Source organism: Sorex fumeus, unplaced genomic scaffold (genome assembly GCF_029834395.1).
Source record: "Sorex fumeus unplaced genomic scaffold, SorFum_2.1 ptg000010l, whole genome shotgun sequence".
NCBI classification, from domain to species: Eukaryota; Metazoa; Chordata; class Mammalia; order Eulipotyphla; family Soricidae; genus Sorex; species Sorex fumeus.
The window spans coordinates 20729113-20756923 of NW_026606067.1; the positions used below are offsets into that span (position 1 = coordinate 20729113).

General features: G+C 48.2%; 1 protein-coding gene across 2 annotated transcripts; it reads right to left on the reverse strand.

Moving 5' to 3' along the window:
- Positions 1-27811, reverse strand: RRP15 (ribosomal RNA processing 15 homolog). Of its 2 annotated transcripts, none has more exons than XM_056110720.1 (5): positions 27696-27811; positions 20801-21069; positions 16878-16975; positions 14693-14888; positions 1-1306 (listed from the first exon to the last, which is right to left on the reverse strand). In XM_056110720.1, exons 1-5 carry the CDS (start codon positions 27808-27810, stop codon positions 1181-1183), a joined length of 804 nt encoding a protein of 267 aa, XP_055966695.1. In that variant the 5' UTR covers position 27811; the 3' UTR covers positions 1-1180. The 2 variants fall into 2 exon arrangements, with proteins under 2 accessions (XP_055966695.1, XP_055966696.1); XM_056110721.1 differs by having other exon boundaries at positions 20801-21051; positions 27642-27811.

Sequence of the window (27811 nt, forward strand, 5' to 3'; positions counted from 1 at the left end):
TTACTACTAAAATTTGCTTTTTCATGTTTTATTTTCATTACATTGACATAATGGTAGTTCTATAATTTTATAAATCACAAAAGCTGAAAATTTGGAATATGAAAATTGAATTTTGATCTTCTCTGGTTTAGTAGATTGTTATTTTAAGTATGTCCCTTCTTTTATGGTATCAAGTACCAGCTGCTGGACTAATTTAGCTTTCATTATGTAATACTTGTAACACTCAAAAGGATCTGAAAATACAAACATCTCTACACAGCACAGTCCTGAGGGGGGGAGAATAATTCTTTGATCCCTAACAGATGCAAGTATGTTGCAAGTACTGGGGAGAAAGAGCGAGTCTTTTCATTATGGAAAGATGAGAGGAACGGACCCTTAAGGAACGAAACAGATCACATTTATTAAACCACTCCCCTACCTTCAACAAATCTCGGGCTCAGTTTTACTGAAACTTGGGGCTCATCCAGTGCTTTTCTTCTCTTCCTTTTTTTTTTTAACAATTTCACATGAAAATTTGCCCCATTTTTTGGAACAATCTCTGAGGCAACATTCAGGAATGAAGTTTCAAATCAGATGCTATGTTCTGATGCGAATGACCAGCTGCCTAACGGCACTGTCTTAGGGGTCTGCCAGCCCATAAAAGAATTTTAGCTTGACAAATATTCCACATGCTTCCTAAAAAAATATGTATGCCTTGTTGGCAAAACAAATACAAGAACTTTGTCTTAGTAAATCTCTTATACAAAAATAACTTAACAAAGGTTGGTATTTCTGTATCTCCATATGTGTGCATATACATACATATGTATACACATGCACATATATATATATGTATATCTAAAACTTAGCATCTGAAGGAAAATTCTGTAAGTCTCTAAGTTAGATGGTGGAAAAATAGGAACTTCAAGTTCATTTTCCCATATGCATTTCCAGAAATAGGCAATATAGAACCAAACCTCAACATCTATCACCAGTATGCCAATCTGTAACAGTCCAACTAAATACCTATTTCTTCAGTCATACAGAAATGTTTCTTTTCACAAACATGTTGAGGAATAATGTTTAAAATGTCCAAAACATTACAGTGGGGCCTGAACCGCAAAGCCTCGGGCTTTCTTGCTGTCACAGCAGCATGCCCAGTCCCTGGAGGACAGGACCGGAAGCTCAGTGTCCTGAGGGCTCAGGTGTCGGGGTCACTTGCAGCGGGCCCGTCGCTCTCCCGATCCCAGTCCTTCATGGTGCTGCCCATCATGAAGTCGTCCCGCAAGATCTTCCAGCTGGGGCCCTCTTCTGAGTTTCCTGTGCTCTGCAGAGGAGGAAAGCGCAGAAGAAACACATCAGTTTAACTCAGAGAAAGGCCAAACTCCCAAGCTGACCAGCACTGCTTCCGGCAGAAATGGGCCCAGACAAACTGGAGAGTGGCTTTACTTCTACACCAAACACATACACACAAAGATGAAGTTAAAAATTATAGGCTAACGAAATATTTAACACCCCCTCTCCCCACAAACAAATTTTCCTTTCTTTTCATGAACTGAGAAAATATAATTATATGTCAATTTTTAAAATCTCATAATCAAAATGAATTTAGAATATTACTTAGTGTTCAGGGATGTTATTTAAAAAAAAAAAAACCACCTTTTACACAAACAGAAATTTGAAGGAGGGCCCCCTTGGCTACACCTGCCAGGGCTTATTTCTGACTTCTCAGGGTGCCGCTCAAGCACTGTTCAGGGAGCACCCCAGTATCTCCAGGTAGTAAACCTCCTGTACTATCTCTCTAGCTAAAGACCCCTAGAATAAACTAAAGGAGAGAAAAGGAGAGCAACCAGGCATTATGTTAACCTGTACAGATGTTATCTTATTAACATTGATAAAAAAATTTGAACCAAATGTTCTTTATGTGGGTCAGAAACTGCATGCTAAACCTATAAATAACTGAGGTGGGTCAAGAGCCACACCATGCAGTCCACTCAATTTACTCATGGGATTTAGACAGACCTGTGAGAGAAACCGAAAATGAGTCTCTGATTCCATGGTGCAACACCACCACCTTGTGGCATGAATACAATCCACATTCCACCAAGACTTCTTCCTTCAATCTGCAAATACTGAAAACGGTGCACCTGGTACTGCTTTTCTGTAAGTCCCGGCTTTTTCCAACTCTGACCTCATGAGCCCATTTGTAGGATCAGAACCCATGACATCTGGTAAAAAAACATGTCATCTCCAGGAGGCCTATTCACCCTCTTTAGAACAGTTTTTGTTGCTGCTGATGCAAGGCGGTGCTCAGGCCTTACTCCTGGCTCTTGTGCTCAGGAGTCAATCCTGGTGGTGTCCAGGGGACTTTATGTGGGGCCAGGGATAGAAATCAAGCAATTTTTAAGAGAAAAGATATAGAGGACATTGGCGGGACTATGGGAGGTCACTTGTATAAAATTCTGCTGAGCTAATGACAACCAACTAATGACAGCCACCAGAGTCCTGAAAGTCCTACTGTCACAGCAGGGCAGTGCGCCAGAAAGCAGGGTGGACCGGCCAACACATCTTCTTGGGGCCAGAGAACCAAGCAAGGCATGCGGACGGCAGAGGGGAGCAGAGCACAGCGTGGGCCTGCCAAGTCAGAGCAGCCTGGAGTGCGATGCAGTCAGGGCTGTTCCCAGCCCACAGCCTGACAGCCCCAATACCTTTCATGACACTGTCAGAGCAAGGAAGTGGGAAGGTCACTCGTGACATTCCCCAGAAGTGCACAGACCAGACCGGTCACTTGGTCCGATGTTTAAGCCGCCACGCCAACCCCGTTCTGCTGCCGCTGGGCAGTCACCCAGCTGGATAAAGGCCGCTTGCTCTCCTCGACCCAACCCAGGTAAGTGCCTCAACCAAGAGAAAACGCGGATTCCAAGAAGCAGAGATCCATGGAGGAGCGACAGCTCTGTACTGCCCGGTGCGCCAGGTACGGTGCTTCCTGCTGTCCGGGAGGTGCACCCGGCATGAGCATTCGTGGTTCCAGAGACTTCGTAGTCTGTCCTTCACATTTGACACCGCGTCCCCCAGGCAGTCCCTGTGCTCCCAACTAGAGCAGACCGCAGGGGACCCACAACCAGGCAGGGTCTTTCCATCTGCCCACCCATATACTGACTCCACCTGCCTAGTGAGTGGCAAGGTCACAGAAAATGGGCAGGTGCAAAGACAGGGAGAATCATAATGTGAGTCCAAGGTCTCAGAAACAAAGGAAGGAAGGTGGCCCCCAGGGGCAGGAACTGGTAACCCAAACGCTGAAGCCAGAGGGCCTCCATGCTTGTCCTGACCTCAAGGTAAGGAGGGCAGTCACAGATGTCCGATGTGACGATGTGATGTAAAGCGTGACCTGGGGTTGGAAAGGGTATTACCTTTGTTGAAAAAAGCATTCATAGCGTCCTCCAAGTGTGGTCTCTGGGCCGCAGCATTGGCTTCAATTTCACTTTAAGAAAATTCAAAATTGGGCTCCATTCCAGATAGACTCAAACTCTCAGGGTGGGGCTGGCCCAGTGACCTGTTGTGACAAGTCTCCAGAGTTCCAGTGTGCACCAACCCAAGAACCTGCGTCTCCAAATGGGCAAATATTTCTCAGGAGTCACTATAGGAACACCTGGGACAAGAGAGATGTTTCTGATTCTGGAACTGCACTGAGACCCGGTATGGTGTGACCTTGGTACCTTCTCATTGTAAGGAGTGATACAGAGGGAAAACATGGGAAAGCAACAGGTGTGGACCCTTGAGCTCAAGACACAAATTGTTTTACCGGCAACAGAACAATCATTTCATTTCTAACATCCACGTATTTCGGTGGCAGTGTGAAAGGAAATGATGCATCGCGCTAAACTGTCACATTGAACAAAGCCAAAGAAACCTGATTTCACATTTCAGACAGACCCACAAGGACAGGGCAGGAGGGATGCAGACCAGATACGCCACTGAGGCAGGTGAAGCAGCCAAGGAAGCTGAAACTGAGACTCGATTGTCAGGTTGTCAGCCCCCTCACTGACACAGTGGAATGTTCCAGAAACCCAGGAACTGGCAGTCCCAGGCACCTGTCAGAGAAGGGGAGCAGCAATCAGAGGTCTGGCATCGAGGGAGTCCCACCTCCCCAGAGGATGTGGCCCAGCCCTCCTCCCACACTGGGCTCCAAGTGCTGATGGGGGAGAATGTCCAACCCAGGCAGAATCATTCCAGAACTATCCTGCAGTTAGAAGGGCGGTCCTTCCAGACCTGTGGATCTCCTGACGTTCACCGCCAACCAAGCCTTTCTCAGTAAACTACACAAAAGAGGAAGTGGAGAGAGGGGAGAAAAGGAGAGGTGTCAATGAGAGGCTGGGGTGGTGCTGTGATGAACGAGCAGAGACCCCCATCAGGCAATCCACACTCAAGGGGGGACAAGCTGCAGTCAGGACTCGTGGGCAGGAAGGCAGGAGGGCAGGAGGGCTGCAGGCACCATTCAGCCTGGGGGCCATCCGCCAGGCCTGAAAGACCATGGGGGAGCAGCTGTTTCAAACCCAGGGACTCAAGACCCAGGAAAGAGGGAACCTATCCAGGAAAAACTGTCCCAGGAGGCAGCACGGCCTGAGCAGGGAGCATGCAGTGCCAGAAGTGAATAGACAAGACTGTCAGACGGAATGGCACCCTGGATGGCTGGGGACAGCCACGGACAAGAGCATGAACAGCTTCAGAATAAAAGGAAGCATGGCAACACCCAGCTTTGGTGAGGCTGGTTTGGGCCACATGAGATTCTGAAAGTATTTACTTCATGAGAATATACACAACATGAGGGCAAGGGAAGCTGACTTCATAAAACAGAGAAATCTTCCCTTAGGGTGAGCAAAAGTCCAGAGGTAATAGGCCAAATTAATGAGTCAGGAGAGACAACCCAGTGCTATCAAGTCAGGAAAGGAGCGCTGCAGGGAGCATGGAGTCAACCGGGCTAGGGAGAGAGAGCAAGACAGGGCGAGTGGGCAGAGAATCGCTTTATCTGATACTGTCCAGCCAGCAGGGGCCTCACAGAGAATCAAACCAACGGAGGGCAACACGCCCAGGACCGCAGGGGAGGCGAAAGCTATTCCTCAGCCATTTCTGAAACCCATCATCTTCAGCTTCACCCCCAAGATTTTATTCAAAAGCTCTTCCCTGAGAAACCCCCTGGCTTAGGAAGCAGAACAGTTCTTCCTCAACAGGGGAGAGATGGTCAAAACATGAATGCTATGCTCAAGTGCCAAACACTTTATTATTAATTCTATTCCAGTTTCAGGCCAGGGAGCAAGGCTCCTCTCAGCTCACCTCATCTAAGGAAAGCAAGCTCAAAGGAGTGAAGCAACTTACATTCAGAGTTTATAAATGGAACTGACTCTCAATTCTACAACCATCTGATTCCAAGTTCTTCCAACAATACTACACAGCTCTGCAACATCTTCAGTGAGAATGCTATGTATTTATAAACTATCTGCAATCAACTAGAAACACAGTTGAACCGCTATCAAAATACAGTGAAAAAGACCGTGTTTGGGGGTATGGTGCCGCCAGCAGGTCAATCTGTACCTGTGAGGCGAGTGCATCAGCAGCCTCATGGCGCCTTCAGACTTCCAGATACCCCCAAATTGCTGCTGTGCCTTTGGCTAGACTCCAAAAACTTGGGGCAAAGTTTACCAAGAAAGTAAATGGCCAAAAGTTAGGTATGTGGGAAACACACCCACAAACCACCTCCGGCTCAGCTATATAATTGGAGGCAAGGCCTCTTTGGTTCCTGATTGAACCGCTTAATGGACATGATCCCAGAGACTCAGAAACGAAACTCAGAACCCAGTGGCTTTAGGAAGAAATGCGTCTGGTCTCTGCAGTAGGCTACCGGTGCTGGGCCAACCCAGGTGGGAATAGGTTTCGTGCCTTGGCCTGTTCCCCCTGGCGGCCCAGTGGCCGCCATTCATCTGAGGCCACTGGATAGTCACATTTGGGCCCCCAGTGACAAGACACACAGGGCCTCACGGGATGGGGGTGGAGCCGGGCTTGTCCTCCCCACCCCAACAAGACCCCAAGTCATCGCCCACGAATGGCCTCTCTGGCTCCTGATCAAGCTGCTTAATGGCCATGATCCCAGAGACTCAGAAACAAATCTCAAAACCCAGTGGCTTTTGGCAGAAATGCATCCGGACTCCACAGTACGTTACTGTCGCCGGGCCACCCCAGGGAGGAAAGGGTGTTGTCCCTCCGCCTGTTCCCTCTTGGCGACTTGGTGGTTGTCATCCTCCAGAGGCCACTGGACAGTCAGGCTTGGGCCCACGGTGACGAAAGTTGTTGGGCCTCACGGGATGGGGGGGAGGGGGAGCCGGGCCTGTCCTCCCCACCCCAACGAGACCCCAAGTCATCGCCCACGAACGGCCTCTCTGGCTCCTCATCAAGCTGCTCAACGGCCATGATCCCAGAGACTCAGGAGCAGATCTCTAAACCCAGTGGCTTTTGGCAGAAATCCCTCCAGATTTAAGTGTTAAAATTTCGGAATTTCAAAACCACATGGCCCTACTGCAGCCACACGACATCATATGTTATTCATAACCAGCAATAGAACACAAATTGTCTATTGTTGCCTTTTCAGCAGATCTGAGTGTTGGGGTAAAATCTCAAATAATGGTGGGTCTGGTGTCGAAATAGTAAATGTGATCAAAGTAGAGAGAGAGTAATGTGGAAATCATCTGCCCCACAGGCAGGGGAAGGGTGTGGGATGGGGGTATACTGGGATTTTTGGTGGTGGAGAATGGGCACTGGTGAAGGTACGGGTGTTTCATTGTATGACTGCAACTTAGACCCAAAAGCTTTGTAACTGCTCTCACGGTGATTCAATAAATAAAATTATAAAAAATGGAAAAAAAAAAAGTAAGGTGGAGTTCATGCACAATTCAATCAGCTAATCAGTGGCTGAATAAATAGCAGTACTCCTACAAAAAAGAAAACTAAATAAAATAAAATGAAAACTTAAAAAAAAAAAAAGACCGCGTTTAAGATAATTTATACAAAAGTCAGAACTCTGGCAAATTCTGTCATACAATGATTTACATAATCTCAACTTTATCTTTTCCATAAAAATGATTGACTATGAAGAATGAAAACCTCCTAAATATTTGGAACACTCACAAACAAAAGATGGATCAAAGATTAGCATAAGGAGAAAACCTAAGGCAAATTCCAAATGTGACATTCACTGGGAACGCTTGCCGGGGTGACCACTAAAGAGACTCATTAAATGTTGAGTCATTGTGAGAACGAAAGGTTTTGTTTTGCTTGTAAAGTAGGAATAGTGGCAAGTTGATGGATTATTTTTATAAAAAAAATAAAAGACAAGAGAATCGTAATTTGAATTGTAGTTCACTCCTCATTCTAGCATTGCAAATCAGAGTGTTTTACAGGTCCAGATTTTAAGAATGTAAAGCAGCCTCCCAGCTTCCTCAGTGTGTGGTAATGTGCATGTCAGAGACCGCTGGTCACACCACACATGTCAGGCCCAGGCAGCCACCAGAGGGAAGGCAGGTCAGTGCTGTGGGGCAAACTGGACAGTCCCCGGCAACAGCGCTAGAAGTTGGGGGGAGCGGCCTTGAGGAGCAGCCCAGCAGCCTAAGGAGGCCTGCAAGATCACTCTGCTCGGACAGCAACTGCAGCGTCCAACGGATTAAACGCACGAACTTAATGAAAGCCACATGATACAAGGAAGCACAATGGTCCTCACCCTCACGGGCCTGGTTTTAGACCAACAATTAATCAAGATCATACAGAAGCAGCTTGTGTCGGTTTGGACGATGGAGACAGCTCTGGAAGTGTCACGCGCTCACTCTGCAGGGCTGAGACCCACACTGGCAGCTCCTGCAGAGGGAACTGGAGCAGAGGCTGGGGCTGATCATCAGCTTCCCACCAAGCCTTTAATAGGGCTCCTTCGTTTCAATATTGAAGGGGGAAGAATTAAGGCCAAGTCCCCCCAAAAGTAATTGACTTCACAGCCTTCCCCAGAACATTCCCTTTTCATTTCAATTGTTTCACCTAAATTAAGAAAGGGTCTTAGAATTGGCCAGATTCATCTCAGTAACTTGGCTGCTGTGCATTTGTCAGTACGCTCTTTAGAACTTCAACCCTCAATCACCCTTCTCATCAACCTTAATATGCTGCTTATGAACTGTGACTGTAGGAACTGTAGACTGTAGGACTGAAGACTGTGGGAATTCCCCACCCCACCCCAACCCCCCTTTTTTTTTGCAGTGCTGGGGATCAAACCCAGGGCCTCAAACATGTAAGGCAAAATGTTTTCCATCTAAGCTAACTCTTGTTCTTGGAGTCTAGTAAAGCAGTTAAAATCAGCGACAACAAGTGGAGGAGTAAAAAAGCACAGACTGATCAAGAATATCAGGAATTGTTTAATAAGAATTCCTAGAGAATCAAAGAGCTGCACCCTGGCAGGAGATTCTTCGAGATTTCCAGGTGAAGACTGTGACTTGACAGAAATGAATGGAAGTCAGATACAAATCTTCAAGACTAAGAAAACTAATGATCTTTTCAGTAGCAAAAACTTAACAGCCCAGAAATCAAAAAAGAATTCAAAATTCTCCATCTGGATTATATGTGGAGTCCAAGGACAAGTCTAAAGATTCAAGATCATCTGGAAAGACAACATTCCAGCATAAACTCTGCTTTCCTTGGATCCCAAAAATCCCCAGAGAACAATTCCTGATAGTCTCTATCAAGGTTCACTTGTTCCAGTTCTCCACCAAATGACAGCTCATTTTAATTGCTTCCCAGGACTCCAAGCGACAAGCCCACTTATACTTCTTTTTGTATGATTTTGATTTGGGGCCACACTCAGCAGTGCTCAGGGCTTACTCCTGGCTCTGTACTCAGGTATCACTCCTGGTGGGGTTCGGGGAAACCAAAGGGATGCCAGGGACTGAACTGGGCTGCCACGTGCAAGGAAGCGTCCTACCCCCTGTACTGTCTCTACGCATGGGATTGGGGGGCTGAGAAAAGGATCTCCAGACAGTGGGACGGGGGCAGCCACTCACGACTCGGGCCCGTGCTGTGAGGTGCTTTCCACTCTGCATGCTCCAGTGACCCAGCTCCCCTAGACACCCACTCTGCAGCTGGGAGAAGTCACTGCCGGTGTGTGTATCGGGCATCCCTGTGGTACGTGGTACAGGCGGGGCCTTTTCTAGACCCTCTCCAACCACCTTTGTGAGGGGCAGACCCCTGAACCCCTCCTGGGCTAAGATTCTCCACAATACGGATGTACAAGCAGCAGAGAAGCTCCCGGGACAGCAAGTTCCCCGGGGAGGCATATGACGGGAGGGCCAGTTAGTCCAACCACCGCTGGTCAGGATGCAAAATGCGATCATTTGAAGGTCTTCAAAGTCCAGCTTCATGATTCTACAAGAAGTACACACTGCCAGACCAGACATACTGAAGATGAGGGACAACTCTCCAGATCCAAGAAAGCCATTTTTATAGTTAATTATGAACAAATTTTGGATTATATGGTAACTCCTAAAGTACTAACAGCTTCACTTCAAATTGTTTCCCAATTTGCTAGGAAAACATGAAAAGTCAATCAGAAATTCATGCTAAGGATGAAACGCCAGCAAAACAAAAATCATCACACCCCGGACTTGGAGCCAACCATGTGCCGAGACTGGCTTGAAGCACTTCGCAAACACTGGGAATTCAGCTGCTTCTCCCAGCATCTCTGCAAGGAGTATGAAGGGTCCCACCCAGGTGCTGTGGTCAGTGGACCTCGCAGAATGCGTGTTAGGCATCCCAATCCCCACAGCTGCTCACAACTCCAAAAGGATGGTTGTGAGCAAGAAACAGGAAGGTAGTCTCTGGGCCAGAGAAGCACTTGCTCTGCATGAGAGGACTCTGGTTCCAGGCCCCAGTACCACATATAGGTCACTCCCCGGAGCATGCCAGGAGTGGAACCCTGAGCACCACTGGGTGTGTTCACTCCTTCCCCCAACACACACACACAAATAATAAAAATGCACATCAGTGCAAACCTGTAGTACAAGCTTTCTTCTTGCAGGACAGCAGAAAATGAAACTCCACACTCAGCGTCTTTATGGGGACCCCAGAGAAACCGAGACCCCGGTGATTGCAAAGACGGAGAACGTCCCCTCACACGGGACCATGGCTGCTCTTCACTACACAAACACTGGACAGCAGCCCCACAGTCCTCCCGGAACCCCCATCCCCTGCCCCCAACCACACAACCCGGCACCCTGACGTCCAGCCTGGCGGCTCAGAAACCCTCAGCAGTCTATTGGGAAAGAGGCAAAACCCAGGGGGACCTGGCTCCACGCTGCCCAACCGCCTCTGCAGCCCAGCTCGGAGTCTCCCATCTGTCTAAACTCTAATCTATTTAGGCATGTTCAGTAAACAAACATTAAGCAGAATTATTTACTAAGTTCGAATTCCACGCATTCCCAGCAGAGCAGACTTTCTGTGAGAGCAGAATGCCTTTGCCCTGGGCTCCAGGGCGATTTAAGGACAACCTCCACCCCCCTGCCTGCCTCCCCGACCCCCAACTCTGCATGTTAAAGCAGTCCAGAGCACTGCTGCGGAAGCACACAGTCCGGGGAGAAGCCCCACCTCGTCCCCGCCTGCCCCAAGGAGCAAGAACTGAGGGGGCCAGAGACCGGAAGGACAGTGCAGTTCTGCAGGGACACATCCACTGGGATCTGAGGCTGCTCCTGAGCCACCAAGAAAGCTGGGTGCTGCTTCAGAGCGTCCCACTGCCAGCCACTGGGCAACGCAGAGCCGCCACTGTCCCTCAGGAAAAATGGTCCCTTGTTGAAAATGCTCATTTCACAAGACCAGAACACACACACACACACACACACACACACACACACACACACTCTCTCTCTCTCTCTCTCTCTCTCTCTCTCTCTCTCTCTCTCTCTCTCTCTCTCTCTCTCTCTCTCTCCCTTAGGAATTTTTACTGAAATCTGTTACTCTGCAAATATCACAGATATTACTTTCCACCAGGGACCAGATCGCCTGTCCCTTTACTGAGAAGTTGTTGTGGCTTCATTCTCAGAATACCCATGCTGAGATCAATATACTGGAAACTCCAAGTCATGAAAAGTGTGCAACAAGTCTGTACTTGAGGAGTGTAAACAGAGCCCAGAGCCAGCACTCTCCCGAAGACTTGGGCTGAAGGTCCTGCTTCTGTCCACCTCAAAGCAAACGGACAACCTACAACCCCTAATCTCAGACTAGAGTTTAGTAACTTTTTCAAGCAAAGAGCCAGTGGGAGACCAACAACTGGGAAACCTCTAGCATTCTACAAAGTCCCATTCACCCCTTTTCCAGGAGGCATGCCTCTCTCTGGGGACAGACAAGGCAGGATTCCTGCAGGCCCCGAATCCCGGGTTCAGGTGCTCTCCTGGCCCTTGGTCAGCCCAGGCAGTCTGCGGACACTGCGCCCATCAGTTTCTCTGCTCAGGGGCATGGCTGGGGTAGCCTGGGCCACACAGGCCTGTCACACGCCTGCAGGTTGTGCTTCCTTCATTTGGGCCCAAGGGAAAGATTCTAAGGTCTGGATTAGAGAATTGTTGCCAGACAACGCACACACCTACAACCTTGAAGTGACCCTCGAGTAGGCAAAGGTTCTCAGAGGTACCTCTCCCTCCCCCGATGGGCTCCCAGAGTGTTTATCCCCAGCGCCTCCTCCTCTGGGGCTGACGCTTTTGTGCCTGCCAAGACCCTTTCTCCTTGCTCCACTGCTTCACCCTGTCTTCAACGCCGGCTGCCTCCTTTATCACAGCTTGGACTCCCCAGGCAGCCCAGGAGCCACATCTCCAACATTTCCCCACTGCCATCTGGTCACAATGCCAGTCCCTGCTTCTGTGTCCCCTGTCACCTTCAGTAACCTGCAATTTCTTATTTCTCCAAATCCCTCGGAATCATGGCAGTGCCCTGCCTCACCTATCTCAGGTCAAGTCAATGCCTGGAGCCCCTGGAATCAGGGGCCCCCTCGCCTACCCACTCCCCTGCCCAGCCCCAGAGAGGCGAGAGGCCACCGTCCCGACAGGCTGGTCATGACACAGTCCCCCTTTCCTCAAAGACCAACTAGATCACAGCTCGCCCAGGACAGGGAATTGCATCAGGCTGATGCCTGGTTTATGAATGTCTCAAAGAGCATCTTCAGCCTAGAGTGAAATAATCCAACAGAAAAATACCTCCCCAGTTACCATCCAAATTCATAGGACACAGTGAAAAATGGTTCTGAGGGCCACACTCAGTGGGACTCAGGGCTACTCCCTGCTCTGTGCTCAAGGGTCACTCCTGGCAGTGCCAGGGACAGAACCTGGGACCCTCATGAAGCCGTGACAGGCACCTGTGCCCTGACTGCTCAGAATCAGAGCCGAACTGTTGATGACTGTCACTATTTCTCCAAGCTGAACACTTTTGAACTTCACAAGCAGTATCTGCACTATCTGGAAACCCTACTAAAACATTTTTGCAAATGTTTGCTCTTCTTTTTTCCACATGAAATATGTGGCAAGACTGAGTTGTTCCACAGAACCAAACTTCTATTTTTTGGCTAAGTATCATCACCTTCTGCTGCCTTGTCTCACCAATACATGAATAAAAAATGTTAATATTAAACTAAGCTCCTTATATTAATTTTAAAAGATTTATTGTGACCCAATATGATAGTGAATAAGAAAGAGCATCAGTAGGAAGTAGACATTGGGCAGTGAGTCACCAAGTGACTCACGTCTGTACACAAGCTTTCCGGTATGAGAATTCTTAAAAGAAAAAAAAAAAAGCTGTTAAATTTGTGAATACCAAGGGTATAAGGAGTTTCTGTGCATTACAAGTGTACTACCAATAATGCACAAAAACAGCCAGTACAAATGACTAGCTTTAATATAAGATGGACAATGTCCTTATTAAAAAGGAATTATATCTGACAATAGAACTCATTTTTCACAGGAGAAAAATATGAGTGAGAAGTGTCTGGAACATTCTGCCTTTCCTGCCTACCCATCTTCTCTTCTAAAGCACATCCAGTGCCCCTTTGTGTCCCTGACAGCACTCAGACTGAGTTCCAGAAGCCAGAGTACAGTAACAACCAACTCAAACGTAATTTTGTGTATCCACAGGCTATCTTGGACAATACTCTTCTTTCACATTCTTTTTTCCTAAAAATGATACTGTCCCCAGAAATAACATTTGCAGATGTAATTTTTACAAGGGCAGCAATATTCTCCAATTCAGCAGGATCAGAAGAACAAAAGTATCTTAATTAACAGCTAATGATTAAATGCACTTTTGAAATATATAATAGAAAAATCACTGTAAGCACCAAAACGCTTGAAGATCATCTGGGTTTTGAAGGCATTCTCGTGAAAGTCATGCTTATAAAAGCACAAAAAGAAACATAAGTGTGGGAGTGGAAACATGAATGTGCGGTGGACAGATAACACCCCAAACCCAACTTGTAAATCACACCTAGGGGCAAAGAGAGGAATCTGAATAACTCTGGGCAACTCTCTGAGAGGAAAGCAAAACAGATACATTTAACAAACACCTGTCAGGTAGGAGAGCTGGGTGGCGGGCAGGGGTGCCTGGTGCAAGCAGAAGGTCTGGGCTCATCCCTGAGCACTGCTGGGAGTGACCCCAACACCCCCCACATACCTCCCCAGGTTAAGAGCAAAAACAATGCTTTTCTCTTCTTTGCTTTACAGGAAACTACGTGTCAGAACTGAAGATCCTAAAATGAAAATAAACTATTATGAAGATTTCTTCGAAAGCAGATGTAGCAAAATCTGGAACTCCAGGGCACACAGCAGTCTCTCTGTTTGGAAGAGCTAGAAGAGGGTGTCTGGGGCCAGGAGAAAGTACAGCAGGCTGGATAGTGCAAGGCAAGCACCTGACCGTCTGATTCCCACAGTCCCCGGAGACTCCAGCACCTCCAGGATGAGAAGCACCAGCGGGGCCCGAGACCTTGAGTCCTGTTTGGGACACACACACACATGCACATGCACACGCACACGCACACACACATGCACACACATGCATACATGCACGTACACCTTAATTTTAAGCAATATTAAAACAAAACAAAACACCCAACGCTAATGAGGCATTAGGACACTATAAAGAATCCAGCTTTGACAGGAGGTAGGGGCTATGTAGAAAATCTTTATGTCCATATATATACATACATACATACATATATATTCATGTGTGTATGTATATATATATATATATATATATATATATACACACACACACACACACATATACCGGTCACGGTCACGGTCCTCCCGTTGTTCATTGATTTGCTCAAGTGGGCCCAGTAACATTGTGAGACTTGTTACTGTGTTTGGCATATCGAATACGTCACGGGGAGCTTGCCAGGCTTTGCCGTGCAGGCGAGACACTCTCAGTAGCTTGCCGGGCTCTCCAAGAGGGGTGGAGGAATCAAACTCGGGTCGGCCATGTTGGGTGCATGCAAGGCAAACGCTCCACCTGCTGTGCTATCGCTCCAGCCCCATATATATATACATATATATATATATATATATATATTTTAGTATCTACCCTGAACTTCCCTCTGAACACTCATCAAAGAATGAAGGGTGCAGAGTGGACTGCGTGGAGGTCGGTCCCAGATCCTTACCTGCTTGTCTCTCGGGTTCTTCCCACTTTTCTCTTGCGAACTTCCATCCATGCCTCGCAGAACACTGATGAAGTCTTTCTTGGAAACAGTTGAGATCAGCTTAGCACGTTTCCTAATGGAGCCTCCCGCTTCTTTAACCTTCTCATCAACGTTCTTTTGATGCTTCTGAACAGCGTTAAATAACTGCACCACGCCCCTACAAAAGCCACCAGACATTGCAGTGAAACAGCCAACACAACGTCAAGCAGAGCAGGCGCAAGCAGGGGCCAGCACAACACTCTTGAGTGCCTGGAGAAGGGAGTATGCGAGGCGCAGGCTGGACCAAGAGCTGCGTTCACGGTCAGCACCATCAACTTCAACGATGAACAGATACTTCTAGTCAGAACTGAACTGAGATGATTGTTCTTTTCGGCTGTGATCTTTCTGAATTATCCTCTGTGCATCAGAACTAAGAATTCCTTTTTAAACTAACATCTATGCCTCAAAACATAATTAATGACTGCAGGCACTATAAAGAAATAAGCCTGACTCCCCCGGTCCCCAATGAAAGATTTTTCTGGATTAAAATTTCATTTGTAAATGCGAAAAAAAAACCTCAAGTAGTTTTAAAAGCATTGGGTTGTCTTCTCTGTGACTCTTAGGATACAGAACTAATTTAAAATCCTACCTAAGAAGTCCTAGACTAGGTTCACTCCAGTGAGGCTGAGGATGAAGACCCCCAGCGTCCCGTGGCCCAGTGGCCCCATGTGGGGATGGACACAGCTCATCCACACTGCAAAGTGCACCGAGTTCTAAATGTACATCAGATTCTGACCAAGTAAGAAAAAGGGCATTCTAAAGAAGGTGTTAATGACGGTATTCACACTGATTGCATGCTTAATTACTGATCATATGGAAAGATCAGGTAAAATAAAACATAGCACTGAAATCCATGACGCCTCTCTGTATATGTTCTTGGGGCTGCAACAGCATTTTCAACTACCTGTGCAGCTTCCCTTCCCTTTCCCCTGGAGAGCATAGATGCGAGACTGTCACTCACCGTCCAGTTACACTGTCATTCTCCTAACCTCCCCGCTACAGCACGCACTGGGACATATCCCTGCCTCAGGCCCTACGCACCTTCCTGCCTCACAGGACGCTCAGTCATAGCTGCTGCTGTCAACAGTGAAGCCCGCTGTCCCTAACTCAGAGTCTCGTCTGCCAGAGCAGGCCAGCTCAGACAGAGCCCAAGCCAAGGGGTGGCAAGGGAGGTGTCCCATGGTGCTCACCCCCAGGTGCCAGGTCTGCCCTCGGAAAGGTGAATTGTGCTCCTCTCTTTACAGGGACAGAGGCAGAGGCACCAAGCAGAAGATCTGGGCACGCAGCGTAAAGGCAGGACTGGTGCCAGCCCAAACCACCCAGCAGCCGACTGCTCTCAGACACTGGATCACAAAAAGAACTTGGGGAAAAAGGGCTCCTACTCTGCATATAATCACTTTTGGGGGCTTTTTTTTTTTTTGGAGGGAGCAGGGCCCATATCCTGCAGTGCTCACTCGGGACTTACTCAAGAGATTCTGGCAGGGCCTGGGGAACTCTATGTAGTGCCAGAGATTGAAACGGGATCAGCCACGTGCAAAGCAAGCGCCTAACACCCCGTGTGCCCATGTATCCCTCGGGTTCCAGGGGCGTCTGCTTTGAAAGAGACTGTCATTCTGACAGAGTAGTGGGCAAGGCAAGGAGCACCCAGCAACCTGCAGATCCTGCTCAGCTTTGGTCACCCAAGTCATCCCGCACACATGTGGGGCCAGGACAGCAATGAGGAAGAGCAAAGGCTATGGACAGCATAAACTGCTTCCCAAGACGAGGTACTAGACCAGGAAACTAATGCACCGGAGGAGAAAGAACCATGCAGGCCACTAATGAGAAAGTCAGCATAAAAGAAATGCTGCGGAAAGTCTGCTGGGGCTGTTCTCAGGATGGTCAGAAACAAGAGCCCTGCAGACAGGGCACAGCCAAACGCCCCCTTTCTTCATACATTATATTCATGTGAGACCAGCAGGATCCTGGGTTGGATTCAGCACGAGATAGACCGGAGCGGATACCAACCACCTGGCTGAGAGAAGGCCTGCGTGTGGACCCAGTCTCTTCAGGAGAGGGGCCCATCAGCTCGCAGGGCTCCTCCCAAAGCACTGGCTCGCTGTCTCACCTCGTTGCGATCCTCTGAAGATTTCTCTCGGTTTCTTTGTCTTTGACGACATCTGGCTTGACTCTGCACATCATTTCCCATTCCCGCTTCTTGTCAAGCTGTGTTATAAACAGTAAGATGTGAAAGAGTATTAGGCCTTTTTGAAAGTGCAGTAGACTTTGATATGATACTCTGTGAAAGGACAAAGGTAATAAATCATCCGGGCTTAAGCATGTCAGGGGGAATGTGAAAACCACCCGGCTCTGAGGGGTCCAGCACAGGGAGCCTGCGGTCAGCACTCAGAGTCATGCACAGGCAGCGAGTGGGCAGCTGTCAGGCTTGGGACTGGGCCTGGAGCACTGCCAACCGCCGAGTGCTCGGGGGGAGCGAGGGGGCCCAGGAGAGCACCCCAAGCACCCACACTTCCCAGCTAAGAGGCTGCCTGGGAAGACACCCCACTGCCTCTCTGGTAACCACAGGAGTACTGCTTCTCCCGCGAGAAACTTCCATCAGCTTCTCAAAGAGCAGTCTTGTATGCAGAGTGCCTCTTCATACAGTGAACAAGTTTCTGTCTGCAAAAATCACCTCAGTTCCCGCTCTTCTCGCTGTCATCCACAAGCTACTGCACACTGACTCACCATCTAAGGCAGAGGGGGGCGAGGAGGCGAGGGACTCCCACAGGACTCTGCCAGGCTCAGAGCTGTGCCTGCTTCAGGCCAGCCAGCAGTGGGGTCAGCAGCTCCCCAGTATCCACCAGTTCCAAGGGGCTGAGTCTCTCCAGAATCTCTCCTCCCTCTCCTCTTCTCCAATCACCCACCAGAAATTGTCTGAGCAAAGGAAAACTAAACTGCCCACTCTGAAATAAAATCTCCTGCAAGAGTGATTGTGGGACAGCTGGAAACGAGACAGCAGGCACCCCAGTCCCAAGCCCGGAAGCATTTAACTCCACAATGTGTTTTTGCTTTGTTTTAGGGTCACACCTGGCAATGTCTAGGAGTTACTCCTGACTCTGCACTCAGTAATCACTCTTGGCGGTGCTCGAGGGACCATACGGGATGCTGGGGATCAAAACCAAGTCAGCTGCATGCAAGGCAAGAGCCCTACTGTACTATTGCTCGGGCCCCGGAAATGTATCTTTATACCCACATTAGCAAACAAGTCTGGAAGCTCTTCATGCTTAAACATGGCAACAATAGGCTGATTTCCGACTCACTGATGCGGAGCGATAGGGTGTTTGCACAGTGATTGCACTCACTGATGCACAGCGGTAGGGTGTTTGCCTTGCGTGTGGCCATCCGTCCGGCCTGGCCAAGCCAGGTTCAATTCCTCCGCCCCTCTCGGAGAGCCCAGCAAGCTACTGAGAGTATCTCGCCCGCACGGCAGAGCCTGGCAAACTACCCGTGACGTATTCGATATGCCAAACACAGTAACAATAAGTCTGACAATGGAGACGTTACTGGGCCCGCTCGAACAATTGATGAACGGGAGGACAGTGCTAAAGATGCACAGCAGGCGCAGTGGTGTGTCCTGGCCTCAGGCACCAAGTGTACCATGTGGTCCCGCATCACATGCGAGAATCTTCTCCCGCACTCTGAGCATCAGTCAACAGTAGTTAGACGCTCGCTCTTTGTGGTGCCAAGATATTATTCTTCCTCTCACCAAAACACTAGCACGAGAGGCAAGGAAGGCTTCTAATATCTTGAAAGCCTGTTCTAGTTTTTGCCAGATAATAAAGGTTCAAATTTTCAGTTGAAAGCTATCAGTAAGATTCAGAGACAAAATTTATCTTAAATGAAGTATGGTAAGTGCATAACAATAGAGTACATTCTGTTTCTAAAAGGCAGACTTGAAGAGTTCTGTGTTCATAAAACTTTCCAAGCAACCAGCATTCAGAATTAAGAAAACATTCATTTGGAAACAGAAGGGGCTGATGAACTTGAAAGGAATTATGTCAGTTCAAATCTACTCTTTTATTACTACCTATTAAGTACTTCCTGGAAATCAGTACTCTTACAATGTATGACTGTAGAAAGTTACTTTTCATTAAAAAAAATTGCGTCAGGAGTCCGGAGGATGCAGGGGGAGTATATATGGCTGGCAGGGTATTTGCCTTGCATGCAGCCAATCTGGGTTTGATACCCAGCATAAGGTTGGTCCCTGAGTCCTGCCAAGAGTGATCCCTGAGTAGAGCAGAGTCAGGAGTAAGCGCTGAGCACTGTTTATGTGGTCCCACCAAAAAACTAACTCTCTCTCTCTCTCTCTCTCTCTCTATATATATATATATATAAAAACAAAATATTTAAATGTAAAAATACTTCATTTAAGAAAGCACAAGTGGGGCTGGAGTGATAGCACAGCAGGTAGGGTGTTTGCCTTGCACGTGGCCGACCCGGGTTGGATTCCCAGCATCCCGGAGCACCACCAGTAGTAATTCCTGAGTGCATGAGCCAGGAGCAACCCCTGTGCATCCCTGGGTATCAAAAAAAAAAAAAAAAAAAGAAAGAAAGAAAGCACAAAGTATTAAAAACCTTATTATTGTACTATCTAGAAAATTAAATCACTGGTTTTCAAAACTATAATCAACCCGACATTATCTTTACAGTTTACATTATGAAATAGGTTGTTAGCAAAAAAGCAATCATGATCCTAAAAGTTCAGAATCCAACCAAGCTATCGTTATATTGAGCTCAACTGGGAAAAAAAAAAAAGTCTGACCCAGGAAGTCACTGCACTGACAACTTGACTTTAAAAGGGCTGATGCTGGGGCTGGAGCGACAGCATAGAGGGGAGGGCATTTGCCTTGCATGCGGCCAACCTGGGTTCGAGCCCTGGCAACTCATATGGTCCCCCTAGCACTGCCAGGAGTAATTCCTGAATGCAGAGCCAGGAGTAACCCCTGTGCATCCCGTGCATCACCAGGTGTGACCCAAAAAGCAAAAAAAAAAAAAAAAAAAAAAAAAAAAAAAAAAAAGGGGGGGGGGCTGATGCTGAGAACAGAGGAATGAATAAAGACACTATGGCGCATCTACACAATGGAATACCATAGTATTTCAGCTGCTAGGAAAAATGAAGTCATGAAATTTTCCTATAAATGGATGGACATGGAGAGTATCATGCTGAGTGAAATGAGTCCAAAGGAGAGAGACCGATCAAGAACTACTCGATTCATCTGTGGTATATAAAAAAAAAAAATACACTAGAACACTAATACCATGGCCAGGGAAAAAACGGGACTAGCAGGATGAGTCAATGGTTGGAATCAACCACAAGAGTGTGGGGCTGAGGGTAATATAGAGAAGGACCAGCATGACAATAGCTGGAAATGATCACCCTGGACAAGAACTGAGTGTTAAAGTAGGTAAAGACACATACATGATAACCTTTCAGTATTTGCATTTCAAATCACAAAGCAAAGCGCGCGGGGGGGGGGGGGGGGGGGGGTGTAAAGAGAGAGAGGTAGAGAGAAAGGGAGAAAGAGAGGGAGAGAGGAGAGGAGGGGGGAGAGAGGGGGAGGGGGAGAGAGAGAGAGAGAGAGAGAGAGAAGTGCCTGTCATAGAGATGGGGGGATTGATGGGAGAAACCTGGGGGCACTGGTGCTGGGAAATGTACACTGGTGGAGGGATGGGTGTTGGAACACTGTATCACTGTAACCTGATCATGAACCGCCTTGTAAAGCTTTGTAAGGGTCTATCTCAGTGTGTCAATAAAAATATATTACATACACAGTACATAAATAAATACAAGGGCTAATATCTCTCTCTGGTCACTCAGATGATTAGACCATCAGCATACCCAAGTGAGCGAGATCAGCTCTCCAGCCCTCCCCATGGCCACCCAGCCCTCCACAGAAGCGGGGCATCACCTGAGCAGAGGGTACGGGATGTGTGGGGCAGGGCGAAACAAGAGCTGGACTCCCCGCCCACTGGGCCAGCGTGGAGGCTCACCTGCGCTCTTCTCTCCAGTCTCTCTTGCTTTAACTTCTCTTTTTCCTTCTCCAGCTCCTTGTTTTTGACCAGAATGGTGGCTTTGCTTTTAGGAGTTTTTCTGTTAAGAATTTTGGCCATGGCATCTGCCCAGCCCCCATTAGCTCCCAGGCTGCACTCTGCAGAATTTTCAAGGCCGCTGGGAGCCTGAGGCTCAAATTCTTCCTCGTTGTCGGCTTCGACTGCTTCATCATCAGATGGAAGGGGATTCTCTTTCCTTCCGACAGGGTCTAGGAGCAGGAAATCAAACTTGCAGACCCCAGGCAGAGATTACGGAGGCCCTGGCCAACCCTCTCCTCCGCTCCCCCCCCCCCCCCCCGCGCCACACACACACACACACACACACACACACACACACAATCCTGCACAGAGCAAATAGCTCCCCATCTACCTTTGGTCTTGCAAGACTGGCTTCCGGATTCCTTGATTCCATAGCTGCAGGGACGGGACAGTAAGTAGACACCCCTATCCCCTCCCATCACACCAGCTCTGGAAGAACGGGCCTGGGCACAGTCACAGGGGGGCTGCTGGGCTCAGAGCAGGCAGCAGAGACATAGTCAAGGTCCCCCAAACGAGCCGACTTTGAGGTGGCTGTTGGTTAGCATATTCACAACCCAGGAACTACCTGAAGAGTAGCTTATTGGTTTAAAAACAGACAAACATACACAGTGCCCTGAGCACCGCCAGAAGTGATCCCTGAGTACCAAGATGCTCAGAGATGATATAAAAAAATATTAAAGAATGGGGCTGGAGTGACAGCACAGCAGGTAGGGCGTTTGCCTTGCACATGGCCGACCCGGGTTCGATTCCCAGCATCCCATATGGTCCTCTGAGCACCGCCAGGAGTAATTCCTGAGTGCAGAGCCAGGAGTAATCCCTGAGCATCGCCAGGTTTGACCCAAAAAGAAAAAAAAAAAGTTCTTACTGCCCGAAGAGGCTGTCTGTTCTGCACTGCAGCAACAACAAAACCACTGCTTAAATAGAAATTCACAAGCCAGAGACAACATAACAGCTCAGGACTGGTATGCAAATACAGTCAGTACATGAGCCACATTCCTGCCCATAGTATGAAAAAATTCACTCCAATCTTACCCAACAAAAGCTAGTCCTAGTCACATTAGCAACGTATCAAAAATCAGAGTTCACTCTATCCCTGATTCCAAAACAATTCAATTCTCCCCCCCCCCCCCCCTCGCCCCCAAAGTATCTGGAAGCAGTAGATGGAATGGCAGCAGCTAGAGAGTGTAGTTCAGGCAGGGTAAGTCTTACTCCTGAGTCAGAAGCCCTGCCTGGACACTAACTGCACACACAATTATCTGAAAAGCACTTCTAATAGGCACTGAAACGCAAGGCGCCAGGGAAGCACGTGGGGAATGGCGGTGCGGGACACTGAGAGAAGTCCACCAGCTCCTGGTCAGCAGGGGAAGGACAACACTGACATCTAGTGTTCGTCCCAGGAAGTGCCCTGCATGCTGCAGCCCACCATCCAGGTGGCTGGGAGACAGGCGGCCTGGGCATCTTGCTGTCTGAAGCCCCTCCAGCTAATTCTTCCTTCCAAACCAGCCTGGAGGCTGGCTTTCCTTCAGGGGCTGCACACGTGCTGGGTCACCTCTGCATCCAGGCTACAGACCCCAGAAGCACGAGGCACCCAGAAAAGAGGCTGCAGAAAAGAGGCTGCCTGTTTCATACACTCTGCCCTCGCCCCTCCAACTTCCAAAAGATGGGCACCTGCTCCTTCCTCCTCGGCAAACTCTTGCTCCCAGCACCATCGGCTTCAGTCAGAAAAGGGGGCTTTTCGCCTCCACCCTGGGACTAGGCTTTAAGCGAGCTCAGAGCCCTGCATCGTTCACAGCGTGCTTAAAAAGCCTATACTCTCCCTCAAGGAGGGAGAAAGTACACCAAGGATAGGGGCAGCGCAGAACTGGCTGCACAAGAATCTGAAATGTTTTTCTAAGAGAACAAATAAAAAGGGAAAAATGACTGGGGATCTTTTACTATTTGTTTGGGGGCCTCCCCTGGCTCTGCACTCGGAAATCACTCCTCGTGGTCCACAGGGGACACCCAGATCACCTGCTCTCACCCGCTGTCCAGCCCCCGGGGATGTCTTTTATAAACACAATGTTCAAGTTGCTCCTATAAGGGCAAAGAAGAGTCAGAATGAAGAGATAAGGCCACAAGGAAAGATTCAATGAAGAGATGGGGGGAGGGGGTACTCCATCAAGAGACCCAAATATCTTAGATCTGAGTCAATGCTCTACATGAAAATTAAAATCGTCACCAACACTCCAAGGCAGAATCCCAAAAGCATGGGGACCAGAACTTAAAAGGAATCAACCTTTGTAAACACTCAAGAGATAGGTGGTTGAAATTGTAGCAAACTTGGGTAAACCTTCCTACAATTTATGCTTTACCATTCAAACCTCACAACAGTCTATGAACTGGCTCTTAATCTTCTATTTACACCTCAAATGCTTCAAATAGTTAATCTCAAAATTGAATTGGCAGGGCAAATCAAAACTACTGTCTGACACCTGAGGGCCTGCAAAGCTCTGAATCAGATTCAATTACAACTACGACATAACACGTACTCAACCAACACAGAAAACAGTCACTTAATCAAACCTGAAATTTAAAAAAAGCAATTTTGATCTAAGTCTCAGTTTACCAGAATACCTCTGTCCACATGCTCATTTTGATGGCCCCTTAGCAGGTAAGAGCTTTAGGAAACCATGCTCCCCTTCTCAGCCAGAAATCACTCTTCTGCTCACGCAACAGTCCTGTCCTGACAAAGACTACCAGATTCAGAGTATTCAGAATTGATGCTTTACTACTTTACTTTCCTTTAAAAAACTATGAAGTCATTCCATAAAAGTAACTGAAAGTGAAATGGAAGCATAGGAATGCTACGGGGGACAAAATCAGACGTGATCACACAGCTCAGCACAGCCCAGAGCAGAGGAGATGAAGCTGGAAGCAGCCTGTCTCCTGAGTGGGACTATGAATGTTCCCAGGCTAGTTAAAGTAAAAAGTAAGTGATAAGAAGAGACCATGAGTTACAGTTTAACGAAAAGCACATTTATCTGCTAAGCGAGGATGCCCCAACACAGCTTTGTAGTTCATCAGAAATGAAGGATTAGCTCCTAGGACCTACTAGGTATTGGAAGCCTACAGCCATTTTTCACATGTTACCAAAACAATTCAAGAAAATGTGAAGTTATCTTTCCTAAGTACTAGTTTATAGTCACATGGGCACAACCATGAGGAATGGGAAATCATCACAGATCCAGGAACCATCCAGCACTTATCACCTGATACAACCCTATCGATTTTGATGATCAAACTCAAATCAAAAAGAAGTCATACACTCAGTAACACACCTGCAATTTGCACACTGATTCCTTGTGTGTCTGAAGCCACAATCAGTCTTCTTACCTCTAGGACTCTTCAGGATACATCATCTAAAATATCTCTGGATACTCAGTAGTTCTGCCAAGGCCACATACACACAAAAATGACTTCCAAGGGTCACCTTTTCAGAAAGCACTGATTTGACCAGAAGTTAAAAACAATTTCCAAGAGTCAACAGCAATTCCTGAGTTACACCAAATGTGAATGTTCCATCTTTATAATCAACAGACCTATAGTACAGAAAGCAGTAAATCAGAAAACCTCTGTCACTTATGTGCCACTGAGATGCAGTCACAGTGAAAGGGCCGCGGGGCCCAGACAGCCACAGAGAAGTCCCTAGGCATCAGAAGGGCGTGGAGCCCGAGCATGACCCAGGCTGATCATGTCTAGGGCATGCAAACCGTACAGCTCTACTTGGAGACACCCTGTCCTCAGCCTTCCTGGAGTCACACAGGAAATAGAAGGGACTCACTATGGCTGACAGAAGCTTTAAGGGGTCTCTGGAGCAACACAGCAGACGATCACCAGCGGGGGGTCACTCTCCCTCATTGGGACCTTCCCACGCATACGTGATGAAATGCCGGGATTCGACATCAAGAATAACAGAGCAGGAGCAGCCTCTCTGCCTCCACAGACTTAAGGAACTTCCTCTCCTGATTCCAGGCCCATCTTCTTCCTGCCTTCTAGCCCCCCCGCCCTGCCCCCTGTTCTAGATGAACACTAACAACCACAGCTTCTTTTCTCATGTATGAAATACAAATGCCAGGGGCCAGAAAAATAGTACAGTGGGGAGGGAGCTCACTTTGCACACAGTCAACCCCAGTTCGATCCCTGGCATTCCATATGGTCCCCCAAGCATCACCAGGAGTAATTTCTGAGTGCAGAGCCAAGAGTAACCCCTGCGCAAGGCCTGTGTGACCCAGAAAGGCAAAAAATAAAAAATAAAAAAATAATACAAATGCTAGGCAGCCTGGGGAAATTACATTCTCTTTTTTCTGGAGGCTGTAAGTATCCCCACTACCGAAGGACAGGAGGCTTACACGGTAACAAAGCAGTGGGACTTCGTTTTGCAAGACAGAAAGGGGCCATAACCATTACTGTTAATACTTAGGAGCAGATGCCCTGTGGCATACTCCAAGGACTTTGCAATCCCCAAATCATTTCAGACTGGTGGTATAACTGCATGGGAGAAGCTGCATGTGGGAAGGGACCTATGTTTTTCTTTAAAAAAAAATTTTTTTTTTGACATCTGCACTTGTATGTTAATTGCTGCACTGTTTACAATAGCCAGAATCTGGAAAAAAGCCAAGTGCCAGAGAACAGATGACTCGTTTAAGAAACTTTGGTGCATCTACACAGTGGAATATGATGCAGCTGTTAAAAAAGATGAAGTCTGAAATTTGCATATAAGTGGATCAACATGTAAAGTATTATGTTAAGTGAAATGAGTCAGAAGGAGAGGGACATTTGGGGAATATAAAGTAACAGAATGAAGAATGAGAGACTAACACCCAAGAATAGTAGAGATAAGTACCAGGAGGTTTGCTCCATGGCTTGGAAGCCGGCCTCACATGCTGGGGGAAAAGGCAGCGCAGACAGAGAAGGGAACACCAAGTAAAGGGTGTTTGGAGGGCCCACTCGGGATGGGAGAGGCGTGCTGAAAGTAGACTATAGACCAAACATGATGGCCATTCAATACTTGCATTGCAGACCACAACACCCCAAAGGAGAGAGAGAGTAAAAAGGAATGTGCCTCAGAGGCAGGGTGAAATGGGAGGGATGGGGATGGGAGGGATATTATCCAGGTGGTGGAAAATGGGCACCGGTGGAGGGATGGGTATTTGATCATTGTATAATCGAAACCCAAGCACAAAAAATTGTAAATCTACAACTGTACCTCATGGTGTTTCACTAAAATAAAAAAAAAATTTTTTAAAAATTTAAAAAAATAAAAAAAAAGGAATGTGCCTGCCACAGAGGGGGGTGGGGAGAGATGGGAAAATGGTGGGAGAATGGGAGGGATACTGGGAACATTGGTGGTGGAGAATGAGCACTGGTGGAGAAATGGGTACTCCATCATTGTATGACTGAAACGTCAGCACTAAAGTCTGTAAGTCTGTAACTATACCTCGAGGTGATTCATTAAAATATAAAAAATTTTTAAAAACAAATTGGGGGGGGTTGGGTGACACCCAGTGATGCTCCTTACTCTGCACTCAGCAATCACTCCTGATGGTGCTTCAGGAACCCTACGGGATGCTGGAAATTGAACCTGACTCTGCTGCGTGCAAGGCAAATGTCCTTCCCACTGTAGTATCACTCCAGCCCCAAATATTTTTATGAGTGATATGTTTTCTGAAAAAGGGGTGGAAAGCCGAATGAGTTTGGAAACCATGAAACTAAAGTACTGGGTTGAAGAAAATCAGAACCACAGTTCTAGGTTGTAGTTTTGGGTTTTAAGGCACATCTGGCAGTTCTCGTGCCTTATATATGACTGCACTTGGGGCTCCTGGGGGATCAAACCTAAAGGGCTGCATCCAAGTCAAGGGTCTTACCTGCTGCACCATCTCTCTACCCACGACCTATTTTAAGTGAATGAATGGGAAGCCTGAGAGATAGTATAGAGGTAGGGCCCTTGTCTTGCATGCATGGCCAATTGGGTTTTTAATCCCCGGCACTACGTAACGGTTCCAGGGCCCTTGCCAGGTGTGATCCCCGACCGCAGAGACAAGAGTCAGCCCTGAGCACCGCTGGTGTGGCCCTAAGCCAAAACGAACTAATGAATGGCTCTTAGGTGGGTTTCAGGTAGTAGAAAGGATTCACAATAGGGCAGGTGGGGCTGTGTGTCCGCTGCAGTGCCCAAGAGAGAAGCTTGTGCAACGACGACAATGCAGAGGGGCAGCATGAGTGATGGGTCTCACTCGAAAACTAAGGGTCCTATTTGCAGCAGGGAACACCTCTCCTGTCCTCTGTCAGCCTCGGTGAGCGCCGCATCTCCCTCTACCGAGTCCAATCCCCTCCGAGTCGCTCCGACGGTCACCAGCGGGTCTCTAAGTGTCACCTGCACGCACGCACAACACCCCTCGGCCGTCTTCACGCGCCTGGCCCTTCGCTCCACTCCCCGTGAATTCATCTCCCTGCCGACACTCCCGCCTCCCCCCACCCCACCCCTACTGCTGCTTCAGCTTCGGCTACGATCCGCCGCGCCCCGCGCGGCGCCCAGCAGCCCGCCCGCGAGCACGAGCGCCCGCGGCGGCCGTGCAGGTGACAGCGCTCCTTCCCGAGCACCAGCTGCGCCCCCGACGCCTCGCCGGACCCTGCTCCCCGGCCCTTGGCCGCCCCCGGGAAAAGGGGGAACCCCAACGGTGGGTGAGCTCCCCCTTGCTCCCCGCGCTAGGCGCGCCGTGCCGGCCGTTCCCTCCACTGTCGGGAGCGTCCTCGTCCTCACCTTCCAGCTGCGCCGCCACAGCCCTGGCCACCGCTTTCATCTTCTTCTTCTTCTGCAGCGAACTTTTCAGCTTTTTCCCGGCGCTCCCACGTGAGTCCCGCGCGGCTGCCGCCATG